We start from the raw sequence: 12,000 nt of genomic DNA on the forward strand, positions 1-12,000 counted from the left end.
CCGCACCATGACTAAACCAGGGGGCCAGCAACAATAGCCCCAGAGAGAGAGAGAGATAGCCAGAAGGCCCCCATAACTAGGTTTGCCCCTTTCATAACTTACAGGCCAAGTTTACAGGGCTAAAAAGGTTTTGTGGTTTTGGGGGTCTGGTTTAAGGGGGGTGTTAATAAAGATCATTTGCACAGCTGTGACCCAAAACGTCCTAACTATAAAATTATTAAAATATCCCATACGGTGAACATCGTAACTGAAAAAAAGAATTTAAATTGCAGATTCACCATTTTTTGTTCCCTCCACCTCCCGAAAAAAATGATCAAAAAGTCATACACTCTCTAAAATTGTATCAATAAAAACTACAGATCGCCCCGCAAAAATAACCCCTCACACAGCCCTCCTGTGTCTATAAAAACAAGTTATAGGTGTCAGAATATGGCGAAGTAAAGAAAAAATTTGGGTTTTTCAAATCTTTTATTGTTAAAAAAGTATTAAATTAAAACTGAATAGAATAGCACACTAGTGGATAGCTCACCACCCCTCCTCAGACAGAGCTGGTGCTCTAGCCTGGAGACTGATCACCCAATCAGTCAAAGGGTTAAGTAATGAAAAGAAGTGGAGGCTGGCACTCAAAATATGTGGGATCAAAAGAAGTGACAATTTAATATATAAAACCTATACAATACACAATAATATAAAAAGATACACAAGGATAAAAAAGATGCCGCAATATCAAAAAGCACTGTGGGCTGCAATCTGGGGACAGCTCTAAATAAGTCTGTTAGTTTGCTCTTATGGTCGAGCTTGAGCAAAAGTCTCATTGGAGTGTGAGATAGAAGTCCTCCTTACGGTAATCCTTTGCTGGGATATAAGCTGTAATGAAAGACGGCACTCTGGCCGGATGGTGGTGATACGTCAGGAAGTAAATCAAGTCCCGTTTTTGTGAGTCTATCGTATGGTCACTATATGGCTACAGGTGGGGAGTAGGGTATAACCGGTATGTCTTACCCTATTCAATCGGGTCCGGTAGCTGGGAGATCTCTTCCTCTTACCGCTGGTAAGATACCACTACTCACCACCATGCGCCGGCTTCTCCTCACACTGTTCGGCGTCCTCGCTCGAGACCGTTGTGCGTCCTTACTCGTGGCTGTTTGTATCACGTGACGTTGGTCTCGCGGGATTAGCCTTACAGGGGGTTCAGTCTGTTCTTTCCTCCGGCTACTTTCGTTTTAAGTGTCTAGTGGAGCGCTCCAACATCCGATAGTTTAAAGAACTGGTTTGATGATTCCGGGTCTTCCTTTGGGGGTGAACTCGCCAGACGCGTTTCAGGGACGTCTCTCCCCTTCCTCAGTGGCTCTCCTGAATAGAAAAACTGAAAACTGAATAGAAGAATAAAAGGAACATCAGTTTTACCACATAGAGAATGCCGTAAGGATGAAACCCATAGAACTATGGCAGAATTGAGGGATTCTTTTTTTTTCAGTCCCCCCCCCCCCCCCCCAGCTTTCCACTAAATCGTATGCAATATTAAATCGTGCCATTACAAAGTAGAACTTGTCCTGCAAAAATAAGCCCTCATATGTCTATGTGAATGGGGGGGGGGGGGGGGGGGAACAATAGTAAAAAGAACCCTGCAAAATGGCTATCATGAAGGCGGTTCATATAAAATGCCGGATTAGCCTCACGTGTGAACAGGTGTAATGAATGAGCTCTTATGGTGAAGCAAATAACCACAGAACCAGGAAAAATCCTTCCTCTCTACCTATTCTAGTGCTGCCTCTGAATCTGAACCATGTGGCCCTATACAGGAGCCCAGTTTGCCCTGGTTTGTCATACTAGATTTTTCTGTAAAACTAACAGAAGACGATGATTTATTGTGACAGAGAAATAGCTGTTCTGACGGGAACCTTCTCCATCAATGATATCTTCCTCTCTAGCAATAGTCGCTATTACCTCGGCATGTAGCGGGTATTGTTAGAGGAGCGCTCCGCAGGTTTTACACTAAAGATCCAGTATAGACAAGGAGGATAGTGTAACATGGAGACTGTACTGAGGTCTGTGTGTTTGGCGCGACTAATCTGAAGTTATAATCCAGACGCTGGTAAACATCTGTGATATGGCAAGAAAATGGGCTAATTAGGAGCAGGGAGAATTATATGGCGACTAATCGTCTTCTCACTACTCATCTGGAAAAAAAGACCCCCATATGTGACCATAATAGAGCAGTTATGCTGTGACTTATAGGGGGATGGTTACATGCACAGAAGTCCATGTTACGTTTCACCGACACCGGTACCGGAGGATCTTTTAAAACCTTCCATTGCAGATTCCATAAAAAATACGGGACAGAATAGCGAAATATGCAGCATTTTCTTATGAGGTAAAATGCTGTCAGTGCTTTCAATCAGGAGGCAATCATTTTATAGTCAATGTGGTCCATCAGAAGCATTTTTTTATGGTCAGTGCTGTGCATCAGGAGGAGATAATTTTATAGTAAGTGCGGTCCATCATGAGGCATTTCTTTTATAGTCAGTGCGGTCCATCAGGAGACATTCATTTTATAGTCAGTGCGGTCCATCAGGAGCCGATCATTTTATAGTCAGTGCGGTCCATCAGGAGCCGATCATTTTATAGTCAGTGCGGTCCATCAGGAGCCGATCATTTTATAGTCAGTGCGGTCCATCAGGAGCCGATCATTTTATAGTCAGTGCGGTTGATCAGAAGGAAATCATTTTATACTAAGTGCGGTCCTTCAGGAGGCATTTCTTTTATAGTCAGTGCAGTCGATCAGGAGGAGATCATTTTTTAGCCAGTGCGGTCCATCAGAAGGCATTTCCTTTATAGTCAGTGCGGTCCATCAGGAGCCGATCATTTTATAAGTGCGGTCCACCAGAATGCGTTCATTTTATTGTGAGTGCGGTCCATCAGGAGACATTCATTTTATAGTCAGTGCGGTCCATCAGGAGGCGATCATTTTATAGTCAGTGCGGTCCATCAGGAGGCGATCATTTTATAGTCAGTACGGTCCGTCAGGTTGCGTTCATTTTATAGTCAGTGCGGTCAGTCAGGATGCGTTCATTTTATAGTCAGTAAACTCCATCAGGAGATGGAGGCACATGCTCAGTTCCATCCTTGAACTGCCACTAGATGCAGGCCAAAGGACATGCATACTGAGAAATGATAAGCCCCCTAAGCTGCCAGCTAGAAATAAATGTACCAGAAAAATTGGAGCAATGAATGGGGAAATCTCTGGATCCATATGAGGTAAAGGGCTGGTTCTAGCTTTGTTAGAAACAGGTTGTCATGTACTAGACCATATATGATTTTTTAAACACTAGCAGGAACTGAGACCAAGCACAGTGCAACTACCTAACATTGCCACTAGGTGGCGGTAGTCACATTGGCACTATACTGTATATACTCTATAAAATGGGAATTGTAACCCCGAGAAGGAAAAGTAGATGGATAGACTTGTCAATTATATGCAAATTATAAAAAATGTAAAAAATATTCAGTACCGAGTATGAGTGCACCTCTTAGCATGCTATCAGTGCAGTTATTAATGGTTGTCTGAGGAATGTTCTGCCACGCTGAATGTACTTGAGCAAATCATCAAGATCCGCTGCTGGCAGCTCTAGGGTTGCCACCTTTCCCAAAAAAAATACCGGCCAAGTTAAGCCACATCCCAAAGGGGGTGTGGCTGTGGGGGCGTGGCTTAAAACTAGGTGTTAAGTCGCTGTCATACTATGTATCCTGAGTATGAGTCGTCCTACCATCGGGGTCCGCTTATACGGTGAGGAGTCAGGGAGAGGATTAGGGACGCTGTAGGAGGTGACCTGCTCCCTTATCACTCCTTTTTGGCCAGGCTGATCCCCTTTGAGACCGCACGGTGGGGGGTTTCCCTCACTCCCCATCGTGACACATCCCACATGAACTTGATATGAACAAAATGCGGATCCTCAAAATAGGGATACCATCTGGGCAGCATCTGTATTTTTGGCGGATCCATTGACTTGAATGGGTCACTGTTCCTCATTTTGCAGCCCAAGTATAGGACATGTTCTGTCTTTTTGCAGAATGGACATACAGATGCGGAAAGCACATGGATCATGCATGTGTATTCCACATCTGTATGTCTGTTTCGCAAAAAGATAGACATTTTCTATGTGAAGTCAATAGGTCAGCAAAAGAATATGGGAGGCACATGGACCGCATCTGTATTGTATGGATCCGCAGTTTGCAGCCGGCAAAACAGACATGGTCGTGTGCATGAGGCCTTATGCTGAAGGAGTCCTGGAGAGGGTATTGACCGACTTACATTAGAACATTAGTAGAACATTAGTATCTCAAAAAAGGGAACCTTTGCTACTCACCAATTTCAAGGAGCATGCGTCATTTTTAGGGTGGGACCACACGGTCAGGTTTCCTGACATCATTTTGAAAGCCAAAATCAGAAGTGGATCACAAAAGAAGAGAAACTATAAAGAACAGATACAATTTCTCCTATTTTTTTAATTCACTCCTGGTTTTGGTTTCAAAAACTGCATCAGGAAACCCAACTGTGTGGCCACACCACTAGTGAAATTCTCCTTTTTTTATGATATATCTCCATCAACCTGAACTGGTGAAGCCTTGGCGCCCAAAAAGTAATACAACACTTTGAACAACACAAGAAAAAGACCACACAAAACTTTCTTAGAGCTGATAAGTAATTGTACTTTACTCTAAAATATCCTGAACTCTACAGTGTTCTCATCAGATGTTCAGTTCAGACCGGTTATCCACAGTCACTATAGTACGCCACAATATTCCTAAAGGCTGTGTAAATTAGCTTGTTTTGGGTGCAGACAAAGCCTCCACTTCTCCATATCTGCTCAGGGTATCGGTTCAAGTCTCCAATACAGGTCCACATATCTTTGTTCCTTCTAGAGACGCACCATTTCGAGTGGTCATGGCGGGAGTAGAAGGAGTAATTCAGGAACTTGATTCTTTTGATGGTATATACATGCCAGGGTAGAGTACAGTTCGATAAGACCTCCGTTCCTTTTGGCTGCCATGTTTCCGTTAATAAATCCGTCTGCAGTTTCTGAGCCATCCAGGCTGTGAGGATATCTGTTGGAAAAACAAGGAGAATGACATGACCAAAAGGCCCGCTCATAAGTAGTGTTGTTGCAGGTACCTGGGGGGGGGGGGGGGGGGGGGCAGGAAAGTGCTGTTGGGGGTAAAACCTCTCTTGTCTATGGCTAGATTACAAGAGGGTACATAATAAATAGGGGCAGAGGTGTAACCTCTGGGCCGCAATGCAAAATCTGTACCAAGACCACTGAGTGATGGGTGCAACTAAATTTTGCAACCTCCACAGGCTAAATAAAATGTGTACCTCGCTACCTGTTCGGACACCCAGATGTTTCCAACCCAATTATTAGCCCATTGTGTGGTACAGTTATTGAATGATGTCCAGAGCTTCTCCTGAGTTGTTTCTATTCTGATAATAGTAGATGGACATCAGAACAAAACGCCCACGTTCCCAATCCACAAAATGTATCCCATGTTTACCTAATTTTGGCTTCTACCTTTACTGTACTTATTGTAAATCATCAGTACACAGCAATTCTTTGGAAAATCTGTTGGAGTCTGGATTCTCACCGTCTTGAAAGAATTTGGATTTTGCAAAGTTCAGAAAGGATTCTCCTTGTGCCGATTCCAGTAAAGCAAGTCTTGTAGCCTCTATCCAAGGGAAGCGCAATCCTCGACAAATTCTGTACAGGCCCCACAGATCTTTTTCATAGATGTCAGGGATGGAACAGTTGTAGACGTTTGGATTATAATACAGCAACTGGGCGGCTTTTTCATCAAATGGAAGACAGTATTTTAGTTTTACATGACGTATTCAGCTGCATACAACTCATGCTAAAATGCTACTTAAAGGCTATGTACACCTTTGGGGGAAACTTATTTTTAAAGGGCTTCTGTCAGCCCACTAAACCCTTTTTTTTTTCCCCCGTTAATATTAATCCCTACACTGCAAGCTCCCTGTACATATGCTAAATATTAATTTTCGTTCAGTAGATATTGTTAAAAATCAAGTTTTATCATATGTAAATTACCTTGCTACCAGCAAGTAGGGCGGCTACTTGCTGGTAGCAGCCGCATCCTCCTCTCATCATGACGCCCCCTCCGCCGTTTGATTGACAGGGCCAGGGAACGGGTTCGTTCTCTGCTGGCCCTGTTCAAATTCAAAATATCGCGCCTGCGCCGTACCTTTCTTTAATCGGTGCAGGCGCACTGAGAGGCGGCCTCTCTCCCGGCCGCTCCATCCTCAATGCGCCTGCGTCGGGTGTAGATGTGACGTCATCGGCGCAGGCGCATTGAGGATGGAGCGGCCGGGAGAGAGGCCGCCTCTCAGTGCGCCTGCGCCGATGACATCACATCCACACCCGGCGCAGGCGCATTGAGGATGGAGCGGCCGGGAGAGAGGCCGCCTCTCAGTGCGCCTGCACCGATTAAAGAAAGGTACGGCGCAGGCGCGATATTTTGAATTCGAACAGGGCCAGTAGAGAACGAACCCGTTCCCTGGCCCTGTCAATCAAACGGCGGAGGGGGCGTCATGATGAGAGGAGGATGCGGCTGCTACCAGCAAGTAGCCGCCCTACTTGCTGGTAGCAAGGTAATTTACATATGATAAAACTTGATTTTTAACAATATCTACTGAACGAAAATTAATATTTAGCATATGTACAGGGAGCTTGCAGTGTAGGGATTAATATTAACGGGGGAAAAAAAAAAGGGTTTAGTGGGCTGACAGAAGCCCTTTAATATTGCATTGTAATCATTTTGAGCTAAAAAATAATAATTTAATTGGTTTAAAAAAAAGAAAATAAAAATGTTGAGCCCCTTTCTCTGTACAGCCTTGAGATTCTCTAGTGGCAGGCTCTGTATTTTCACTGTTTCTCATCGGGAAGCTCAGCTGACAGCTCCTTATTACTGATCTCTGACCTACTAAACACTCATTATACACTACTCAAAAAGTTAGGGATATTTGGCTTGGGGGTGAAATTTCAGGATGAACCTAAAATGCACTCCATGTGCACTCCCAGGTGAACGTAATATGACCTTCTCTAAACCTCTGAATGCACATGTCCAGCTGTTCAATGTTTCAGTACTTTTTGCACAAATTGCTGTTCTCTAACAAGGAGCTTAATGGCACAATTTACAACAGGTGTTTGATGCATGAATTGCCCAATACATTTTCTGGTTCAATTAGAAAAAGTATTTAAACAGTCCTCCTCATCATGCTTTTCACATTTTGACATCAGGAGACCAAGACGACACTTAACAATTGATCAACAGTACCTCACCATTGCGAGGCTTCAAGCAGGATGTTCTCAGATGGAAGTGGCCACTGAGCTTAGAGTGTCACAGAGTGTCATCAGTAATAGAGATACAGGGAGACTGGAAGAATCACAGAAAAGCATAGATGTGGACGTCCTTTGGCCACATCCCACACTGATGACTGTTTCATTGTGAAAAAAGCCCTGCAGAACTGGATGATAAATGCCACACAACTCCAGGCACATTTAAGGGAGGTGAGAGGCGCCCAAGTGTCATGTTGAACCATTCGAAACCATTTACATCAGCGTGGTCTGTGTGCTAGACGACTTGCAAGGGTACCTGACCCTACCACCATCGTCTTGCATGGGCCATGGAGCATCTACGCTGGACGAGGGGCAGAGTTGGCCTCAGTGCTGTTCACTGATGAAAGTTGATTTACGCTGAACAGAAATGATGGCCGCCAACGATGTTGGAGAAGTCAAGGAGAGCGCTATGCATAGGCCACTGTTGTCACCAGACGGGCCTTTGGTGGTGGTGTTAGTGTGGGCAGGTGTGTCTAGTCAATACAGAACTGCCTTACACTTTGGAAATGGTACAGTGACAAGCCCATACTACTTGAATAACATAATCCAGTTATTGTGCCTCTGCATGAACAAAACAGGCCTAATTTCATCTTCATGGATGACTACGCGCCAGCTCATCGAGGTCGCATCATTAAGGAACGTCTGCTAGAGACTGGGATACCTCAAATGGAGTGGCCTGCACTTTCTCCAGATACCTGAATGAGGCGTCGTTGTCAAGCTGTAATTGATGCTCAAGGCCACATGACAAGTTATTGAAACACTGACTTTTTTGGGGGGGCTTTTGGTGTTGGCTTTTGTTTCAATAAATTGTTTGAGATGAGGAAATCACCATTGCTGCTTCTACTTAAATGCCCTACTTTCATAATATAATATCACTGTAGCGTGAACTTTTTATGTTTTTCATAAATTTCACCCAAAAGCCAAATATCCCTAACTTTTTGTGAGTAATGTAGCATAATTCTTATCTCAATGAGGCCAGGTGAGGCAATTGCTTCAGGCAGCACCAGGTAGGGGCAAGAGGGGGGCAGCAGAAGGACCATGGGCAATGAACGCTTCCTTTATTGAAACGGTCATCTTTACATATTCAACTGCATCTCTGTACTCAGGACTGCAATAAAGTTGAATGCTGCGACGGGGCACAGGAGCGATGTCTCCCTGGCCCACCGTTTCCTCTAATAGGCTTTAGTCCTAGTTCCTGTGGCCTATCAGAGGCTGGTGTCATCCTTATCGCGCTGCCTGAGCCGGGCTGCATAGAGCTCAGGGCACAGACTAGAAGAGGTCCGTGTCTTACACTGCATCGCTGACAGCAGAATGGAGGGAAGTATTTGAGTTTATTATTTTTATTTGGCAGCATGCTGGTGGGCCACAATGGTGTGGGGGTCATTATTTTGTAACTGGAGAAAGCACTATGGGGACATTGCAGCTGTAATCAGAGCACTTTTGTACTGGCACACATTATAAGGGGTCCACTATGGGGTTATTCGTTCTACTGAGGGCACTAAAAGGGGGTCGTTTTTTGTACGGACACACATTATAATGGCACATTTTTTGTGCTGGAACATAAGGGGGCATTTTTTGAACTTAGCGCACATTGTAAGGCCTCTTTCACACGGGCGTGAGTTTTTTGCCCGGATAAGAGCCGGGTGCATTGCGGGAAAATGCGCGATTTTTTCTGCGCAAGTGCAAAACATTGTCATGCGTTGCACTCGCGTGAGAAAAATCGCGCATGTTTGGTACCCAAACCCGAACTTCTTCATAGAAGTTCGGGTTTGGGATTGATGTTCTGAAGATTGTATTATTTTCCCTTATAACATGGTTATAAGGGAAAATAATAGCATTCTGAATACAGAATGCATAGTAAACCAGCGCTAGAGGGGTTAAAAAAAAATATAAAAAAATTTAACTCACCTTAGTCCACTTGCTCGCGAAGCTGGCATCTCCTTGTGTCTCCGCTGCTGATGAACAGGACCTGGGGTGAGCTGCTCCATTAAATACAGGTTAAGGACCTTCGATGACGTCACTCCGGTCATCACATGGTACGTCACATGATCTTTTACCATGGTGATTCACCATGGTAAAAGACCATGTGATGACCGGAGTGACGTCATCGAAGGTCCTTAAGCTCTATTTAATGGAGCAGCTCACCCCAGGTCCTGTTCATCAGCAGCGGAGACACAAGGAGATGCCAGCTTCGCGAGCAAGTGGACTAAGGTGAGTTAAATTATTTTTTATTATTTTTTAACCCCTCTAGCGCTGGTTTACTATGCATTCTGTATTCACAATGCTATTATTTTCCCTTATAACCATGTTATAAGGGAAAATAATAATGATCGGGTCTCCATCCAGATGGTCTCCTAGCAACCATGCGTGCAAATCGCACGGCATCCGTACTTGCTTGCGGATGCCATCCGATTTTCACACACCCCATTCACTTCTATGGGGCCTGCGTCACGTCAAAATCGGACAATATAGAGCATGCTGCGATTTCAACTGAACGCACAAGTGATGCGTTAAAAACATCGCTCATGTGCACAGCCCCATAGAAATGAATGGGTCAGGATTTAGTGCGGGTGCCATACGTTCGCCGCACGGATCGCACCCGCACGGAAAACTCGCCCGTGTGAAAGGGGCCTAAGGGAGCATTTTTGTACTGGCAAACATTCTAAGGTGGCCACCATGGGGACATTTGTTCTACAGGGGGCACTAAAAGTTTTTTTTTTGTACTAGCACATGTCATAAGGGAGCATATTTTTGTACTGCCACACATTATAAGGGAGGTACCCCAGTCTCCAACAGCCATTCCGTAATTGATGTGACCTCGATGAGCTGGCGCATTGTCATCTATGAAGATAAAATTAGGCCTGTGTTGTTCATGCAGAGGTATAATGACTGGATTAATGATGTCATTCAAGTAGGATGGGATTGTCACTGTACTATTCACAGAGTGTAGGGCAGTTCTGTATTCACTAGACACACCTGCCCACACCATAACACTACCACCACCAAAGGCTCCTCTGATGACAACAGTGGCTTAAGCATAGCACTCTCTTTGACGTCTCCAACATTGTTGGTGGCCATTATTTCTGCTTAGCGTGAATCGACTTTACTCAGTGAACAGCACTGAGGCCCACTGGTCCCTCATCCAGCGTAGATGCTTCCTGACCCATGCAAGATGATGGTTGTGTGGTCAGGTTCCCTTGAAGGTAATCTAGCACGCAGACCATGCTGATGTGAACTGTTTCAAATAGTCTGACGTGACACTTGGGTGCCTCCCACCCTCCTTAAATTTTTCTGGAGTTGTGTGGCATTCATCATCCAGTTCCGCTGGGCTTTGTTCACAATGAAACAGTCATCAGTGTGGGATGTGGCCAAAGGACGTCTATGCCTTTCTGTGACTCTTCCAGTCTCTGTATCTCTGATACAACCTGCTGATGGCACTCTGTGACACTCTAAGCTCAGTGGCCACTTCCATCTGAGAACATCCTGCTTGAAGCCTCGCAATAACGATCTACTATTGATCAGTTGTTAAGTGTCCACTTGGTCTCCTGATGTCAAAATGTGAACAGCATGATGAGGAGGACTGTTTAAATACCAATTATAACTGAACCAGGAAATTTATTGGGCGATTCATGGATCAAACACTTGAATTTTGCCATTAAGCTCCTTGTTAGAAAACAGCAAGTTGTGCAAAAAGTACTGAAACATTGAACAGTTAGACAAAAGTTTAGAAAAGGCCACATTAAGTTCACCTGTTAAGGTTAGAGTGCATTTTAAGTTCATCCTGAAATTTCACCTACAAGCCAAATATCCCTAACATTTTGTGCGTAGTGTATTTTTGGAGGACGCTATGTTTACTGCACTATAAGTTTCAGGGACACTATTTGCTGGGTGCAGTTAAGTGCACATGTCTCAGGTCAGAAGGTTTTATGACGACGTATCTAATAACAGAACCCCTTCAATTTTGATTACTAAAGACAAGTACCCTTTAAGATGCCCATCCCCCACCATATAATATCACACAATGTATAGTATATAGAAATGAAACTGGAACTGAACTTCAGAATAAGAATACTCACCAATCTGTTTAAACTGGTTATATTTGTAAGTCACGCACAAGGCTACCTGACCGTATCGTCTCCCTGTATGAGGGTATCCAAAGCCTTCTTCTGGAAATGGTGGAAAATGCGGTACCGTGTGAACAAGCCAGAATCCCTGATATTTGTCAAAAAGCAGAGCTCCTGAAAGAGATAATTATTTAGACAGAAAATGCTGTAATTGACTGAAAGTTTGGGTCCCGCCTGTGAGGAACAAGCAGCACCCAGTTCCTTCCGTAACTCCCATAGTGACTTCCCAGCTATCCTATGGTTATGCCTCATCTCACATCAACCTTTGTCCTATGCCCTATGTACTGAATTCTGATGTAGATGGATTACCGTAAATTCTATTTGCGAAATGCTTCATTTTCTGATCCAAGAACTAAAAATTAACTAGATTAAAAAAAATCTGATAAGAAGAGCCTCTGTGTCTATTTTCAAAACATTTCAAGAACATTTAATTGCACAAAATACAATTTGTAAGCAAATATTTTTCT

The 12,000-nt window shown here is 44.0% G+C and overlaps 1 protein-coding gene across 2 annotated transcripts in view; it reads right to left on the reverse strand.

The window, feature by feature from the left end:
• Positions 1-4,689: 4,689 nt before the first annotated feature.
• Positions 4,690-12,000, reverse strand: part of DNASE2B (deoxyribonuclease 2 beta) — a 34,503-nt gene continuing 27,192 nt past the window's right edge. Inside the window, exons 4-6 of one of the 2 annotated variants that reach the window (XM_044300674.1) lie at positions 11,486-11,647; positions 5,641-5,772; positions 4,690-5,106 (exon numbers count right to left, since the gene is read on the reverse strand). In XM_044300674.1, the coding sequence (XP_044156609.1) occupies positions 4,772-5,106; positions 5,641-5,772; positions 11,486-11,647 (629 nt within the window). In that variant the 3' untranslated portion in view covers positions 4,690-4,771. Of the gene's footprint in view, positions 5,107-5,640; positions 5,839-11,485; positions 11,648-12,000 lie in introns of both variants that reach the window. The other variant, XM_044300673.1, reaches the window with a different exon arrangement.

The sequence above is a fragment of the Bufo gargarizans genome, chromosome 7 (genome assembly GCF_014858855.1).
Source record: "Bufo gargarizans isolate SCDJY-AF-19 chromosome 7, ASM1485885v1, whole genome shotgun sequence".
NCBI lineage: Eukaryota > Metazoa > Chordata > Amphibia > Anura > Bufonidae > Bufo > Bufo gargarizans.